Below are 20,000 nucleotides of genomic sequence, written 5' to 3'. Positions count from 1 at the left end.
ATATATATATAATTATATTATATATATATATATATATATATATATATATATATATATATAATAATTATATATATAAATAAATTTTAAATAATTAAAATTATATATATTATTATGATATATAATTAATTGTATATATAATATATTTATAATAAATATATATAAATTATTATATATATAATAGTTATATATATAAACAATTATATATATCTATAATAATTTATAATCTAAATAATTATATATATAAATAATTTATAATCTAAATAATTTATGACGTTCAAGAAGTTCTTAAAAGTTATTTCTGTTGTAAAATATTCAATTTTAGTTTTAGTAATAATTGTTAGTAATAACAATGTTTAATAATAGCTGATAAATAATTGCATTGCCTACAAAGATTATTATTTTGCTTTTCTATTTTAAACTTGACTTTGGAAGATAAAAATAAACATATATTGATATAAAAATAACGGTTTTAGCTATTGAAATACAAAAGTACTGATATTAATTTCAACCAAAAGAAGGCATGGAATTTATGAGAATAAATAGAATAGGCATAGAAAAGTCAGTCTTAACGAAAGTTGGGTATTGTTTTTAGGTAGCAAGTTGGAATCGAGTTCTAAGCGGCTTCAGTAAAAATTGTTTCCACTTCTTTTTAATTCACTTTACCCAAAATTTGGGTTACTTTCAACCCACGAGCTTCAACGGTATTGTCTCAAACACCATTGATTCTACATCGACGGTTCTTCAAAAATAGAAACCGCAAGAAAAGCAAGAAGTTTTATCAAAACATTAGAACTTTAGGAAGATACCAAACATATTTGAAGCTTTTTTAATAAACAAATATTGCGCTGGGAGTTTCACCAAGCTATCATAAGTTTATGAGTAAGACTAACATAAAATTAGAAAAATAGCACACTAAAAATAATTTGTTCAAACATTGAAAGAAAAAAAAACAAACAAAAAAACACAAAAACTGAAAACAACAGAAAAAATATATAAAATTACACTTATTAGAATGAATAAGGTATGTGAATGTTTTTACCCACACATGAAATATATTGTTTTCAGTTCTACATTAAGCTCCGTATCCTAAAAAAAGCTAAAAAAAAAATGTACTCTAAAATTCTAAAATGTAACTGTAAAAATTCGACTTCACTGAAAAAAAAAAAAAAAACAAGGCGGGAAAGACTATTTTGCTTTGTGCGCACTGTTTCTGATAGAAAAAATCATTGATCATTGCTCTTGTTCATTTAGTTTCAAAACAGTAAAAATAAAAAGGCTAGTCAAGGCTAATGCAGTGCCCAGAAAAGTAGACAAACAAACAATGAATAGATAAAAGCTCAGAATAATGAAGAATGAAGAAAAGACAAAAGAAAAAAACAGTAATGACGTGAAAACTAAATCAAGTTTGTCCATCACGTTTCTAGGAAATAAATTAGTGCTTAAAATTATATTCTTAGGCACTAGGGCGAATCCTTGATTTCATCCGCACTCAGCTTTTAAGAGGGATAAAAAAATCCTAATAACTTCACTGCTTGGATACTGTTTGGATCGCTTAGAGACTAAGAGCATCAACAAAAACTATATGAAAAAATTGAAGAGATAAGGTTAGGACCCAAGAAGCTTTATTCAAAATCTAGACAACCAATAACAACCTACCGATTGATTTTGCTTGTCATGTTTAAAAACAAATTACTACTACTACACCTAATCGATTAACTAATTTTCAACTTTGAAAATCCAACCCCACTCCCACCGACAAATCTTCCGACCCTAATTAATTTTTGTTCTTTTATAACAGTGTTAATGGTTAAATTAAAAAAGAGAGCTTAAAAAACCGAGGTTCAAGTTGCAAACAGCAGGCTAGAGAAGATTTCTCACATAGAGCTGTGTTGGCGCCTACCTCCATCACTGTCCTTAAGATGATTTTAGCAAAAGCTAAACTTCTTTGGTATTTTAGGATAAAGTCATCTAAAGACTTTAAGGCTAATCTAAAGACATGCTTTTCTTCGTGCTAATATGTCTAAAAATCTGTTCTTTACACCACCTTCTTGTCAACTGATTGCAAGGTACATACTATCCCAAGTTTATAGAATCAGTTATGAATAAAAAGTAATTAGCATTTTCTATTGACATTCTTTATAATGATATGACGACTATGGAAACACAATTACATTACAAATTCTCATTATGTTATTCAGAACATCGTCAATATTATCAGATGAATTTAATCAATTATGGACTATTATTAGGCACTCTAATTATTAAAATTACAATTTTTAAGAAGTAATTAAAAAATATTAGTACAAAATAATCAATTGATTTATGCATTTTATTTTATATTTTGCATATTATGCATTTTAAGCATATTATGCATTTTATGCATAATTTGACTTGTGCAGTTAGTGCAATTTAGTTTTTGGAATCCGATTAGCAACGAAACCATATCTAATTTTGATTAGATAATTACCTTTGCAATAGTTAAGAATTACTAATTAATAATAAGTAAAGATTATTATATTAATTTTAATTGATTATAATAAATAACTAATTAATAAATAATATAGTATTATTAATTATTAACTAATTAATATTAAACAAATAAAAATATTAATTAATATTATTAAAAATTAAATTTTAAGAAATAATTACAAGTTATTAGTACAAAATATTAATTTGATTTATGCATTTTGTGCAATTTCTTAGCCGAATCCCATCAATAAATGATATCTGCTCGCGTAAAGTTTAACTACATCAGAATTAAACCGATAAAAACGAGTAATATTTGTTGCCCAAGTGACTACTCTCAATTGCAAGATCGTCAGTGATAGATAAAAATTTCCAGCTGGAATATAAATGTAAAGATAGACTTATCTATCAACAAATGAAATGCCATCATTTTTATACAATCCTAAAAAGGGCTTATCCCAGATTTGCCTCTCAATTACTTGGACTATCTGTCTTGGCTTTTTCTACAATTAGCCATGTCTTGATGCCTACTGCAAAGCCAAGACAGATAGTAAGAGTAATTAAGTGGCAAATCTGGGATAAACCCTTTTTAGGATTGTATAAATATTATGTCATTTCTTTTGTTGATAGATAAGTCTATCTATCATCCGTCCAGTTGTCATTCCTAGGACAAAACTAGGCTAGTTAGCCACACAATTAAGGGATAAAAGATTGGATTGATTTTTGGTTAACGCTTGACTGACAATGTCCTCTGAACTTGTAAGATTCCGCCTAAAAACGTGATGGAATTTGCTTAAGTAGCAGCACCGATTAAGATAAATTAGACACGAAAACAAGGGTAAATAATTGCTTTTCGGGCACTTATTCTTGAATATTTAAAAAAATAAAAGTTGAAAGTATTTAAATTTACAAAATAATACGAGTATATAAATAAAGATTTAAAGATATAAAAAATAATTAATCTTTAATACACATATCAAAAATATAAAGATATTTAAATAAATATTAAATGTATATTTTAATCTTTCATGAATATTTTTAAAACATTTCCGAGCACATGTTCATTAATATTATAAAGATATTTTAAAGATACTTTAAGACATTTTAAATATTTTTAAGTATACATATCTTTTAAATATTCAACTTAAAAATTGTATTATACATAATATATTTGAAGATGTACAAATGTTTATTAAATATATCTTTAGAAATCTAATAAACATTTTTAAAATATTTTTGGGCACATGTTCTTAAATATTTAAAGATATTTTAAGATATTGAATATTTCAAAGATAGCAGTTATGATAGGTGAATAAAACTTTCCGAAATTGGCTCAAATATAAAGCCATAAAAATCCATGGAGGTTTGACTCATATAGCTCAACTACTTGCTTGAAAATATTGAAGAAAATTGTGTCCAAAAAACAATTATTTACTCTAGACCATTGAGAAAAACATCGTTCTGAGATACATTAATCGGCAGTTACAGCGGGTCGTTCAGTAGCACTATCATTCAGAAGCTTTTCGTTGTCTCCCCTGGAAAAGAGGCAATATTTATTAACAAAATATCATTATTAGTCAAGAACCAATAAAAGAACTGAGTTAGGGCTTACTTACATTTAAAATCCTAGATTATTCACAACCAGATCTGCAAAGAGATAAATTAAGATACTGGTCGCTAACTGAAATACATAGATTCTAATTGAAACTTGATTGTTAAAAAAAAACAAAAAACATCGCCTTCGAAACCTAATTTTACGTTCCAGATTTCCTGATTTTATTTCTATGAAACATATTTCACAAGTAATACGCTAGGACCCTCCTTCTTTGCCGGAATGTTTAATTTTCCAATGGAGAGGAATGTCCAAGTTCTATTTTTTTCAAAATGTACTCAAACATTGCTGGTAGTATAAGATAGACAGTTTGTAATTTCAAAATTTAAAATGTCCAATTTCCATTTCTACGAAACATATTTCATAATGTAAGTCATACCCTGAAACCCTCAATTTTAGTTGGGACGTTTTATTTACCAATGCAGGGAATTGTTCTATTTCCTTTTTTTGCTTAATATATTCAAACTTTGCTGCTAGCATAAGTCTGACATTTTTTTTTCTTTTTTTTAGCTTGGATAATTTATGTTTGAGGGGATTCACTTAAAAACATTCTATAAGAGATCTCGAAAAGCATATTCTATAACAAAAAAGATTTTTTTTATTAGTACAAAACAATATCCACCTTGCAAATCTCAATTTATGTTCATATTTCAAATTTTCTTTCTACGGTATAGTTTTGATACAATTTCATAGAAAAAAAAACTACAGAATACGAGCGCTGCCAGCTGTACCGACTATGCAGCTTCGCCCTACCATGACTTACTATTAGTATCGGTAGCTTGCAGTTTGTGTCAAAGTTGTTAAGATACCAGGGCCGTAGAACAGTCATGATTTTAAGTGACTCCCCTGACTCCAGGGTAGAATGCTTTTTTCTTAATGTTACTTATTCTCCTACTATACTCATCGATAAAAAAAACTCCGTTATGGCTATATGAACAATCGAACTATTGATCAAACTATCGATTGACATCGAATTATAAAACACATCGAAATATCGATTAAATTATGAGTAAAAAGTAATCACTAATTATAATTCAAATGGATGTGGTTATATTTTATTTGTTTAGTAGAGACTGGAACGCGATTGGAATTATACCCTGTTAGCCCCCGTTCCGCTAAGCCAGATGAATTCCTGTTAACGGACCTTGACTGAAATCAATGTTGGGCTTTAATGATTCCACTTCAACTCATTAAAAAAAAAAAAAATACTAACCTCGTTCAAAAGAAAAACTTTCACCATCACATAAGTATGTTTCGCGCAATAAACTTTTCGAGTTTGCTCATAAATGTTTATGTAAACAACCTTTATACCTGATTTTTACAATATCACTCTTTTATAAGTGATTTATTCTAGGATTCAAATACTTTAACAAAGAATATTATTGGTAGAAGGCACTGCTAGTTTTAAATATTTTACTTTTTTATTTTAAGGATCATTTAGTAGACCCTTCAAGCTTTGTTTCTAGGCTTCATCCAATTATACCGCAAAATATTTGTAGATTAAAATATAAGCAGCTTAAAATATGGCTTTTCTATTATCCTGAAAAATGAAAAAGTCCCAAAGGTAGAAACCATATTTTGAGGCTACTTTTCAATTTACTCATCAATAAAACTCCTTTGTCATTACCACATGACTCGCCAGATGTTTCTTAGAATTCTGATTCCATTTCCTGCCTGTTTCTGACCAACAGACAGAATTTTACTTGCTGTAACTGTACGTTCTTTATTGAACGTAATTTCAAATTACACAAAATAGCAAAAAAGTGCTATTTTATTACGTGGTGCAGGTCCTTATTTTCGAAAAACGTTTTTACGAAGTTACTAAGCTAGAAATAATTACAGTGCTATAATGCTAAACTCTCAAAAGGTAAAAAGCTACATACGTTATTTGGACTCTTTAAAGCCCCCCCCCCCCAACTTCTTGCACATTACCTGATAATTTCCACGCTGCAATCCAATTATTGTCATTGATACGGACACAAGAGGTTATTTTGTATGAAAGAGTGTGGAGGTAAACAGTACTGTTCATGCACATATTTAACTTATTGCTTTTATTTTTGTACTGATCCAATGTCAACCAATTTACTGCTAGATTTTGGTCTGGTATCCTTCCTAAATTGTATTAATGTGTGCAAAAAAGGATTAATGTGTGCATTAAATTGTATTAATGTGTGCAAGAAATAAGGACCGAAAAATCGATCGTTTTCTGAAATAAAAACAATGAAACATATCAACGCAATACAATTGTTCAAAAACGGTACGTGTTATAAACGTAAGACTGAAACGTTTCTGTGCTGTTAGGGAGAGCCTAAGGGAGTGCAGACCCAAGACAAGAATGTTGGACCTTGAAAGTGCTGTGGCCTGTATATGCATGCAAAGGTTGGTATTACTTATCACTGACTCCCGGCGACAGAGACACAAATAAAGTGTACGTAATACATACGTCCAAATGAAATAATTTTATTTCCATCACTGAACTTAAAAAAATTCAAGACTCCTTCACCAACGCTGCAAATGTTTGCCTTCTTGGTAGCAGCCACATAACATTATATGAAGTACCCCGACAATGATGCTAATTCATCTCCCAACAATCTAATGCCTGCTTCATTTGGTGGCTTTGAAATAGCTTACAGTTGTGATGAAAATGCCGGCTTGTCATCTATTATAAGGATCAAGGTTGTATCTTTTTTATGTCGAATGGCTTTACATCCTACTGTAAAGAGATTAAAAACACATGTATCGCCTCACAACAATCGGGAGTCGGAAATTTCGCTTCTTAATTTCTTCAGCCAATAGTTAATTGAGTATATTTCACATCTCCCTTGACATGAAATCTGGTTATGCTTATTTTTTTCTCACATGTGGAACCCATTACAGGACACCAAAAGGCCAACTATTCTTTCTGGCGTACCCCAACGATGTTCTTTGCAAGGTAATATTCTTTGGAAGATGCATTCCTGCTGCTAGGGCCAGGTATATTAGCACCATTTATCGCCCCCTTTACCTATTTTTTCTTGACATCATATTCTGAACCTGATTCAGTTCTCTTCTAGTCTTATAGAGAAAAATTTTGACAAAAAATCAAACTGGCCCAAGAGTTTGTTGTCCACTGAATCAAAATGCACTGTTTATCTTCTGCCAATCTTTTGCCGCGTCTGATTTTCACCTTGATTGGGATAAGTTTTGCAGCCTCAGCAACACTTGTCTTTTTTCCCTGCCAACTGACTAGGCTTTTTGTTATTCCTTGCCCTTTTTCTTTGCTTTTGAGTACCTTTGCCAACAGCACTGGTAACATCATTAGAAATAATCCCCTCATCCTCAAACATTGTCATTTAGACAATGGGTGTGCTTACGGACATTGTATTTTGAGAGGATTTTTCCATATTTTTTTGTCCCATTTCTATAGGAGCCTTTCACTTTGTTGTCTAGACGCTTAGATTATCCATTCATCTTATATTGCAGACTTACCACACCGTGATGGTATCAAAGAGCAATCGAAAATATTACAACTCACGAAATGCAACAGGCAACGAGTGCGTAGCCTTCCCTTTGACTGGAGTCGTCTCTGATTGGCCAACGGATATCGACGTTTTGCGGCAATCTCGACTCGACAAAGTTTCCCAATGCCTTGCACAGGCGACATAATGATCCAGCTGATCTCCCGTTGCGTAACGTTACGTCGATAGTGAACCCTGCCTTAATTCAATTATTTTAAAAACAATTGTAGAGGGGAGGGGGTGATGATGTTACACTGTCTCCTTGTGGCACTGCCATCCCTCCCAAATTAAGGCTCTGGATCCGTGCTTGCCTGTCAAAAAATGATATTAACTCCTCAGACTCATTGGTGGTTACATTTTCTATCTTCATCAGCACTGTTAGAGCTACGGGCGAATATTTATATTGGTTATTCTTATGATTAGAGGGAAAAACAGAGAATTAAGTGATAAGCGAATGTCTAGAGCCAACCCCGTGACCAGAGCAGAGGACTGCGCAGGGTCGTATCCAGGATTTTTTTTCGGGGGGGGGGGGGGTACGAAAAGACTTAAAAAACGCACAAATTATTTGTTTCCAGGGCCGTATCCAGGATTTTTGTTCAGGGGGGTTTTACTAATTTTTGAATTTTCTTGGGGGGGGGGGGTTACTAATTTTTGACTCAGTTTTCGACTAATTTTACTGATTTTTACCTAGGTTTTACTAATTTTCGACTTATTTTCGACTCGGTCAAAAATTTCGGGGGGGGGGGGGGGGTGAACACCGGTAGCCCCCCCCCCCCCCCCTGGATACGGCCTTGTTTGTTTCTATTCATTTTTGTTCCGTTTCTACAAGTTGGAAAAACATTTCGGGGGGGGGGGTTCAAACCCCCTAAGCTTCCCCCTTTCTTAAATATATTTTTCATGTATGATGGCAACAGACCGCTATAATTAGTAAGCTAACATACTTTAATGTGTTGGATCGGTCCACCCAACAGGATGGACTGATGTCTCGTAAAAGGATAAAAAAGAGTCTCGTAAAAGGATATAAAAATGTTTACCAGCTTCATTTGGAAATAACATACTGAAAATCGTCAAATGTTTTCAGTAAAACACAAGCCAAAATTAAGATTGAGGGGCCAGCAGCCCCTACCTCCCCTCATAAAATGTAAAAACTGTTCAGCTCAGTTTTTACGTCGTTCTTTATTTTCTTTTTTTAAAGTAAGAAAGTAATCGTTTTTTTTCTTCTTTTTTTTGTAAGCACGAAAATGCTGCATTTAAAAAAGAAGCGTAAACACCAATTCCCTAAAACATTCATTGTGGCTGGAAGTATAAGGCTTGACGGGGCGGACTTAACTTTGAAAAACAAACGAAAGTAAAACAAAAGAAGTTAAACAAGCTATTAGAAAAAAGGCCCTCTTGCAGAAAATGAGGTTTTAGCCTTGTAAGCCTCTCTCCATTATTATCAAACATAGATATGAGTTACCTACTCAGAGAGTCGATCTCCTAAAAGTAGCTCATCCTCTGGGACAACTTGCCGCCTCCATTGCGGTTTTGTGACCAACATCGTAGTTAAAAATCCAAATATAATTATCATCATCCCGATGCTATTCATTAATATTCCTTCGGAGCTTGTGCTATAGTTGTCTTTCCTGGAATAATTAACTCTCAGCAATAACAACATATATATATATATATATATATATATATATATATATATATATATATATATATATATATATATATATATATATATATATATATATATATATATATATATATATATATATATATATATATATATATATATATATATATATATATATATATATATATGTATCTTTTTAAGGATTTTTTTTTTTTTTCCATTGTCTTTTTAAGAATTATGCATGTTTTTCTATATTTTTTTTTTTTTAATTGTGTGTCATCTTTTTGTAGAGGATATTATATAATAAATGTAACAAAAAAGTGAAGGAAGAGCAATTGAGAGATACAAAATCTGAGCTTAGGGTTTATTGATACAGAAAATTTTATATTTAGCGATCATTTTTGCTATTTCTGTTCAAGAAATAGCAAGAAGCTGTTCAAGACAATGATTTAATTTTACCAACTAGGACAATTACCAACTAGGACAATTACCAACTAGGACACACTAAAAGGAGTGTCTTTTATATCTTTTACATTATAACAGCTAGAGGCTTAGGAAGATACATTTTATCTTGTAAGCACTCAAAAGTTGATCAAAACTTAATAATACAATTCTACAGCAATAAAGTTTCTGTAAGCTAATTTTATAGCCAATATTTTGTTTTCTATCTGAACATATTAATATTTAAATCATTTCAGTAATTTAAATCATTTAATGATTTAAATAATATTTAAATCATTAAATCCTGGCCAGAAAGCAGTAGTTACGGAGTCAAAAAAAAGTCCACAGAACAGAAAACACACAGCGTTCTGTGCTATTGCGAAGTATAACCAAGGTCTAGCTTATGAACAGCCAATAAGTAGCATTAATCCCACCTTTATATGGTGAGAAGACAGCCTCCCCCAATATATCAGTTGAAGACACCTGTCACAAAAGAGGTAAAACAAAATTAGGTTGAATAGTGTCATATTATAGATAATTGTACGGGAAAAGGCAGTTTCTTTTAGACAGCCCAACTCCCAACCCCCTCAAAAAAAGCCCGCATTCCCCCTGGAATATCGTTTGTATCCAAGACTGGCCATGCTCGGTCTCGAAGAATTACATGAAACTATTATAACTATAGTTAATTTTAGCCTTGAGGAATATCTCGTCCTTTTTTCAGCTATATTGAGCACTTGTTTCAGATAATAACCAATTCCAGAATTTGTTGTGATTTATAATTATTTATGGCTATTACTTACAGAGAAAATATGGCTTTTTCAAGAAGTCCCATTAATGAAGCAGCAGTAGCCAAAAGGAAAATCGCAACACCAAAATAGACGTGAATTGGAAGGTAAGCGGTTCGCAAAGGTTGAGTCATACCAGGGAACAAAAATGAAGTAAATCCAAATATCCACTGCAAGTAAAATAATAAATCCATAACTCACGAATATAAATTTTAATAAAATGCGTTTTATATACAAATCTTAAAGAGGATTTCACCGGAAGTACATGGAAAAAAGTATTATAGTGAGTTTTACAAGAGAGTAATTTTGACTAAAGAAAATGAGCCAAGGAAGGATCTTTATTACAAAATTTTCGTTTCACCATCCTAAATCCCCAAATTTTTGCCTATTTTATTACAAAGTACCAGTATAAGTATGTAATAATGGAAGATATTTTTTTTTTTTTATGAGAGCGAAACGAAAAGTTTCTATTCTTCACTATAAGTGTTAAGTAAACAGACGCAGTCATAGATGAAATGTTATTATTAGGCCTACCCAGCTTGTGAAGGGGTAAACTTTTCGTTGATCGTATTATTGACTTAGGAATAAAATAAACATAGCCTACCATTAAATGCCTTTTTTTATGCTTTTTCCAAATACAATAATAATTTTTGTCGCAAATGAATTTTATACCCCCCCCTATATATATATATATATATATATATATATATATATATATATATATATATATATATATATATATATATATATATATATATATATATATATATATATATATATATATATATATATATATATATATATATATATATATATATAAAAAAAAATATATATATATATATATATATATATATATATATATATATATATATATATATATATATATATATATATATATATATATATATATATATATATATATATATATATATATATATATATATATATATATATATATATATATATATATATATATACCAATTCAGAGTACAAATTTGCACACTAGGGGGGGGGGGGTAAATTTTATTTCTGATGTAAATGAGAGGGAAGTTGAAACTTTCCCCCACCCCCTAATGTAAGTACATAAGTACAAAGTAGATAAAATAGCCGAATGAGGCCAAAACAGCTAAAATCTATAGAAAGACATCTATTTAAATTTAGCCATTGGTTAGTTTTTGATTGTCAGGAATGACATTATTACTCCAAATCTTATTTTTGAGTTTGGTAATAATACTGGTTTCTAACCTGGCAATCAATTTACGTTGTGAACTTGTCCATTAAAAAACTCATTGCCAAAGGTCATGGCAGGTAGAAGAGCCCTTTTTAACCTTAGAAGGAGAGCCGAGGACGATTAAAAATATATGCCCAAGCCGCATTATAGTTATGCTAGTGGGTAAATCAAAATTATAGATGGCTACGGCACCAATAATGTCTCTTGTTCGTAGTTTGTTGATCTAACAATTTTTCACTTTCTCGCTTAAATTTTATCAGTGACCAATCATAATTTTGTTTTAATTAAAAAATTTAATTTAATAAACAAAGAAGTAAGTCAGGCTTGCAGAGCTCTGACACAATAAACTCACGATTGTCTTAAAAAGGAAAAACATTATACCTATAACTTGTAACAGAATATTATTTGAAGCACTAAGCAATTTTCTCTTCCAATTAACAACCTCTCAAATTGAATAGCCTCTCAGTTTTTTTTTTTTTTTTTTTTTTTTTTTTTTTTTTTTTTTTTTTTTTGTAGGGTACTACTCAGGACAGATTTCATTAAATGACTCTTCTTTTTTTTACTAACAGCCAAATAGAATAAACAAATGCAATAATTGTTAAGCAGCGTGAGTAGAGAGCTATCTTATACTCCCACCCCTCACCCCTGCTGCCACCTACAATTTAGTTTAATGCTGACGGGGCTCCTTATATGGGCATAGAGTCATTAGGGAGAATGATTGCGTAATCGGTCAATGACCTCTTTCTCCAGGTGTGTTTTCTGGCACGCCCTCAGCGAATGTCAATGTTGTTATTGTTTCCGAGGCAAAATGCCAAGGTCAATGTTGTTTTGAACAGAGTCATTAGTGAGAACACGTGGTTAATGGGGTCAATGTTATTGTTGTTGTTTTGGACACGCTCTCAGCGAATGTCAAGGTCAATGTTGTTATTGTTATTCGAGCCAAATGTTGTTGTCGTTCGAAGCAAAGTTAATGACACTTCCTTCCTGTTCGAGGCAGATGTTATGATCCAGAAATAGTATTTGTTATTGTTATTCGAGCCAAATGTTACGAGTTCCCGGGAAACAGTTAATTAATGTCTGACAGATGACGTCAAGTTAATTAATGTCCTTGCATTTCCAAAGAGAATTGTCACCGAGAAACAGTTAGATCACACATGATGTAATAATTGATTGATTGACACAAAAGGGGAATTAATTTGTTGTTCTATAGAGAATTGATTCACGAAAGGGAAATTCATTTGTTGTTTCTAACAAGAGAATCGTTTCCGAGGCAGATGTTTTGATCTTAGCGCGCGAAAAGGTTTCCAAATAATTTGAAATGCATTGGCGCAGAGATGCCAAACAAAAGGAACATGCCGAAATTCCGTTTAGGGATAATTTTGGCGAAACTGTTTTAGCTATTTTATGGAACTATTTTGGCGAAACAGCTAGAGACATTTTAAAAGGTGATTTTTGAAACGATTTTGGAAGAGGTTTTGAGTGTGGTCGTTATAATACACAAGTTGTATTTTAACAGTGTTGTGAGGTCCTCTACCCCAACCCCAAAGGCGTCTCATACCCCCCCCCAACCCCGCAGGCAGCCCCCCGGACTCCAACGCCCCCCAACCGCGCCAAGGGCCCCCGGCGCCCCCAAAGGCCCCCCCCGACCCCCCAAGGCCCCCCCCCGGCCCCCCAAAGGCCCATCGAGCTCCCCAAGGGCCAACGGGGTCCCACAGGGCCCCCAGCCCCCCAAAAGGCCCGACCCGAGCCCCCAAGGCCCTCCCCCGGCCCCAAAGGGCCCCCAGACCCCCCAACGCCCTCCCGGTGCGCGCCCGGCTATCCCCGGGCCCCCCCCAAAGCCCCCTCGAGCTCTCACCGGACCAATGGGGTCCCATCGACGCACCACCGGTCCCAACAGGTCCCCCAGGCCCCCAACTGCCCCCCTAGACCTCCTCTGGTCCACCGGGCCCCCAAACGCCCCCCGGGCTCCCACAGGCCCCCCCCCCGGTCCCCCAAGGTCCCCCGGGCGCCCAAACGACCCCTCAATCCTCAAGGGCCGCCGGCTCCCCAAACGCCCTCCCGGGTCCCCAAAGGTCCTCCCCCGGTCACCATACATGCACACAAAAACTTACACACACACAAAAACTTACACACACACAAAAAAACTCACACACACACACACGAAAACTTACACACACATGAAAACTTACACACACACGCCAAAACTTACACACACACACACAAAAAAAACAAACACACACACACAAACACAAAAAATGATACATGCATACGAAAACTTACATTCACACAAAAACTTACATGCACACAAAAAATTACACACACACACACACAAACACACAAAACTTAAAAACACACACACACACACACGAACAAACACAAACAAACGCCCACACTTACACAAACACAAAAAAAACACACACACACACACACACACACACACAAAAAATAAAAAATGAAAACACACAAACACACACACACACACACACACACACAAACTTACACACACACACACACACACACACATTAACACATCTTACAAACTAAAACACACAACAAAAAATAAAAGAACAGGAAAAAACTTACAAACAATAAAAAATAAATGCACAAAAAGAAAAGAATTCACACAAAAAAATACACACACACACACACACACACACGCACACAACAAAAACACACAAAAAAAAATACACACACACACGCAAAAAAAAACCAACACACACAAACTTCAGACACACACACACACACCCACACAAACTTACACAAGAACACAAAAAAACACACACACACAAGCACAAAAAATTTCACACACACACACACACTCGAAAACTTACACACACACGCAAAAAATTACAAACACAAAAAATTAAAAACACACAAACACACACACAAAAACTTACACATGCACACGAAAACTTACATGCACACAAAAACTTACATGCACACAAAAACTTACACACACACACACACACACACAAAACTTACACACACAAACACACAAAAACTCACACACACACTACAAAAATAACACACACACAAAATCTTACACACACACACAAAAACTCACACAATAACACAAAAAAACAAACACACACACACTCAAAAAAACTTACACACACACACACACACACTCAAAAAACATACACACACACACACACACGAAAACTTACACACACACGCCAAAACTTACACACACAAAAACATACACAAGCACACAAAAACTAACACACACACACACGAAAACTAAAACACACACGCCAAAACTTACACACACACACAAACACAAAAAAAAAAAAACACACAAAAAAACACACACACACACACACACTCACACACACACACACACTAACACACACACACACACACACACACACACACACAAAACTTACACATGCACACGAAAACTTACATGCACACAAAAACTTACATGCACACAAAAACTTACACACACACACACACACACATCACTTACAAACACACACACACACACACTAAAACACACAAACACACTAAAAAAATTACACACACACACAAAAACTTACACACACACACAAGAACAAACAATAAAAAAATAAAAAAAAAAAAATCACACACACATGCACACCAAATAACACACACACACACACACACACACGAACACAAACACACACACGAAAAAACTTACAAACACACAAACTAAGACACACACAAACACACACAAACACACAAAAAAACACACTCACACATACACACACACACACACAAACACACAAACACAAACACAAACAAACACACACACAAAAAATTACACACACAATAAAAAAATTACACACAAAAAAAATTACACACACACACAAACACTAACACACACACGCAAAAACTTACATGCACAAAAAAACTTACATGCACACAAAAACTTACACACACACAAAAACTTACACACACACACACAAAAAAAACATAAATCAACACACAAAACCTTAGACACAAAAAAACTTACACAAACACACAAAGGCTTAGACACACAAAAACTTACACGCACACACAAAAACTTACACACACACGCAAAAACTTACATTCACACAAAAACTTACATGCACACAAAAACTTACACACACGTACAAAAACAAACACACACACAAAAAAAAACTAACACACACACACACAAAAACTTACGCACACACAAAAACATACACACACACACAAACTTACACACAAAAAAACACACACACACACACAAACTTACAAATGCACAATAAAACTCATATTCACACAAACAATTACACACACACACACACACACACAAAAACTAACAAACACAAGTAAAAAATTAAAAGAAAAAACATAAATAATAATAAACACCCACCCAAACCCATACACCCAAAAGAAAAAACACACAAACTTAAACAAACAAAAACTTACTACCACACACACAAACACACACAAACTTACACACACACACACACAAAACTTAAACACAAACACAAAAAAATCGACACTCAAAAAAATAAATGCACACAAAAACTAAAACCCACACTCACAAACAAAAAAGAACACAAAAACAAACATGCACACAAAAACTTACACACACACACAAAAAATAAAACACACACACACACAAAAATTACAAACACAAAAAAACTAACACACACACACAATCATTCACACACACACAAACACAAACACACACAAAAAAACTTACACATTCACACAAAAAACTGACATCCACACACAAAAGCTAATACACAAAAAAACTTACACACACACACACAAAAACTTAGACAAACACGCACAAAATTACATGCACACAAAAACTAAAAAGCACACAAAAACTTACACACACACAAAAAAAAAAACACACACACAAAAACTGACACACACACACAAAATCTTACACACACACACACTCAAGAAAACTTACACACACACTCCAAAACTGACACACCCACGCAAAAACTTACACACACACACACCAAAACTTACACACACACACACACACAAACTTACACATTCACACTAAAACTAACAAGCACACAAAAAATTACATTCACGCAAAAACTAAAACACACACACACACAAACACAAAAAAAACTTACACACACACCCCAAAACTTACACACACACAAAAACTCACACACACACACAAACACACACACACAAAAACTTACACATGAACACAAAAAACTCACACACACACCCACGAAAACTTACACACACACGCCAAAACTTACACACACAAAAACTAACACATTCACACAAAAACTTACACACACACAAACACACTAAAAATTACACACACACGCAAAAAATGACACACAAACACACAAACAAAAACACACACACACAAATACAAACACACACAAAATTACACACACACACACACACACAAAAACTTACACATTCACACTAAATCTTACAATCACACAAAAACTTACATGCACACAAAAACTTACACACACACACACACACACAAAACTAACAAACACACACACACAGACACGAAAACACACACACACACTAAAAAACTAACACACACAAACAAAAACTTACACACACACAGTCACAAAAAATTAAACAAGAAAACAAAAAAAAACTCACACACACACGCACAAAAAATTACACACACACACACACACAAAACTTACACACACACACACACGAAAACTTACACACACACGCCAAAAATAAACAACACAAAAACAAACACACACACACACACACACAAACAAAAACTTACACACACACACACACAAAAAACTAACACAAACAAAAACTTAAAAACACACTAAAAAAAAAATAAAAACACAACAAATACTATTAAATCAAATCGATAAATATATTTAAATAACAAAATTACACACACACACACAAAATTACACACACACACACACCAAAACTTACGCACACACAAAAACTTACAAAAACACACACACAAAAGATAACACAAGAACACTAAAACTAACATTCAAAAAAAAAAATACATGATCGAAAACAAATACACACACACACACACACACACAAAACTCACAATCACACACACACGAGAAAAAACACACACACACACACATACACACACAAACACACACAAACTAACACATGAACACAAAAAAAAATCACACACACACACACACACAAAACTTACACACACACATGCACACACAAAACTTACAAACACACTCACTAAAACTCACACACACAAGCCAAAACATACACACAAAAAAAAATACACACATACACACACAAACACACACACAAACTTACACACAGAAACACAAAAACTTACACACACACACACAAACACACACAAAATTACAAACACACACAAAAACTTACACAAACACACAAAATCTTAGACCCAAAAAACTTACACACACACACAAAAACTAAAAACCACACGCAAAAAATAAAAAGAACAAAAAAAAAAAAATTCAAACAAAAAATTACACACACAAAAAAAATTAAACAAACACACAAAAACTTACACACACACAAAAAAACTTAAACACACACAAAAATTTACACACACACACACACACACACACACACAAAAAAAAAACTTACACATGCACACGAAAACTTACATGCACACAAAAACTTACACACACACACACACACACACACATTAAAACTTACACACACACTTAAAAACTTATACACACAAAATCCTATACACACACAAACTTACACACACACACACACACACACACTAACACACACACGCAAAAACTAACAAGCACAAAAAATCTAAAAATCACACAAAAACTAACACATACAAAAACTTTCATACACTCACAAAAACTTACACACACACACAAAAACTTACACACACACACACACGAAAACTTACGCACACACACGAAAACTTACACACACACACGCCAAAACTTCACATCACACACACAAAAACTTACACACTTACCATATCACAGTTACATTGTCTTAATTTTTCAAATTTCATTTGAATTTCTGTCGTGAAATGCAACAGTTTGAATATTTCAGTAGTAACTTGTTGTGCTTTACCTTCTCACAGTTACATTCTCTTTATTTTCCCACGTTCATGACATACACGAGTTGGAAAATTCGGTTCTTAGTCCACCAGCCTGAATGGTGGAAATTCACTCGCTCAGTATTGGGGTCCCACTCCACCAGCCTGAACGGTGGAAATTCACTAGCTCAGAATTGGGGTCCTAGTCCACCAGCCTGAATGGTGGAAATCCACTAGCTCGATATTGGGGTCTCAGTCCACCAGCCGGAATGGTGGAAATGCACTAGCTCAGTATTGGGGTCCCACTCCACCAGCCTGAACGGTGGAAAATCACTAACTCAGAAGTGGGGTCATAGTCCACCAGCCTGAATGGTGGAAATCCACTAGCTCGATATTGGGGTCTCAGTCCACCAGCCTGAATGATGGAAATTCACTAGCTCAGAATTTGGGTCTTACTCCACCAGCCTGAATGGTGGAAATCCACTAGCTCAATATTGGGGTCTCAGTCTACCAGTCTGAATGGTGGAAATTCACTGTTTAAGTTAGGTTAGGTTAACTTATCATGAGCGCTCATGATAAGTTAACCTAACCTTTTCCGGCGAGTATGGTTAGGTTAGGCTAGATTAAGTTAGGTTAGGTTAAGTTAGGTTAGGTAAGCCCATGTACGCTTCACTTAGGTTACCTTAGGTTAGGTGAGAGACAGGCAAAAAGTTAGGTGTATGATTAGGTTAGGTTAGGATTAAATTAGGTTAGGTTAAGTTAGGTTAGGCTAGGTTAGCCTACGTACGCGCGCGTTCATAGGCTAACCTTGCATAACCTAACTTAACCTAACCTAATTTAATCTATACTAACCTAACCAAATCATGAACCAAACTTTTCGCCTGTCTATCACCTCACCTAAGGTAACCTAAGTGAATCGTACATGGGCTTACCTAACCTAACTTAACCTAACCTAACTTAATCTAGCCTAACCTAACCATACTCGCCGGAAAGGTTAGGTTAACTTATCATGAGCGCTCATGATAAGATAACCTAACCTAACTTAAACAGTGAATTTCCACCATTCAGACTGGTAGACTGAGACCCCAATATTGAGCTAGTGGATTTCCACCATTCAGGCTGGTGGACTAAGACCCTAATTCTGATCTAGTGAATTTCCATCATTTCGGCTGGTGGACTGTGACCCCAATCTCGAGCTAGTGGATTTCCAACATTCAGGCTGGTGGACTAGGACCCCAATACTGAGCTAGTGAATTTCCACCTTTCAGGCTGGTGGAGTGTAACCCCAATACTGAGCTAGTGTATTTCCACCATTCGGGCTGGTGGACTAAGACCACAATATAGATCTAGTTGATTTCCACCATTCAGGTTGGTTGACTAGGAACC

General features: G+C 34.0%; 1 protein-coding gene across 3 annotated transcripts in view; it reads right to left on the bottom strand.

Annotated features, from left to right (window-relative positions):
• Positions 1-3,153: 3,153 nt before the first annotated feature.
• LOC148951081 (transmembrane ascorbate-dependent reductase CYB561) overlaps positions 3,154-20,000 on the bottom strand; it is a 105,351-nt gene continuing 88,504 nt past the window's right edge. For 2 of the 3 annotated variants that reach the window (XM_089090125.1, XM_089090123.1), the window contains 3 exons: positions 10,438-10,592; positions 9,039-9,200; positions 3,154-4,001 (listed from right to left, as the gene is read on the bottom strand). In XM_089090125.1, coding sequence (XP_088946251.1) covers positions 3,938-4,001; positions 9,039-9,200; positions 10,438-10,592 — 381 coding nt within the window. In that variant the 3' untranslated portion in view covers positions 3,154-3,937. Of the gene's footprint in view, positions 4,002-9,034; positions 9,201-10,437; positions 10,593-20,000 lie in introns of all 3 variants that reach the window. The other variant, XM_089090126.1, reaches the window with a different exon arrangement.

Source organism: Artemia sp. Qi Xiang Cuo, chromosome 6 (assembly GCF_049724085.1).
Source record: "Artemia sp. Qi Xiang Cuo chromosome 6, ASM4972408v1, whole genome shotgun sequence".
Lineage (NCBI taxonomy): Eukaryota > Metazoa > Arthropoda > Branchiopoda > Anostraca > Artemiidae > Artemia > Artemia sp. Qi Xiang Cuo.
Note: the sequence above shows the minus strand (reverse complement) of the source record. Positions and strands in the feature narration are given on the sequence as shown.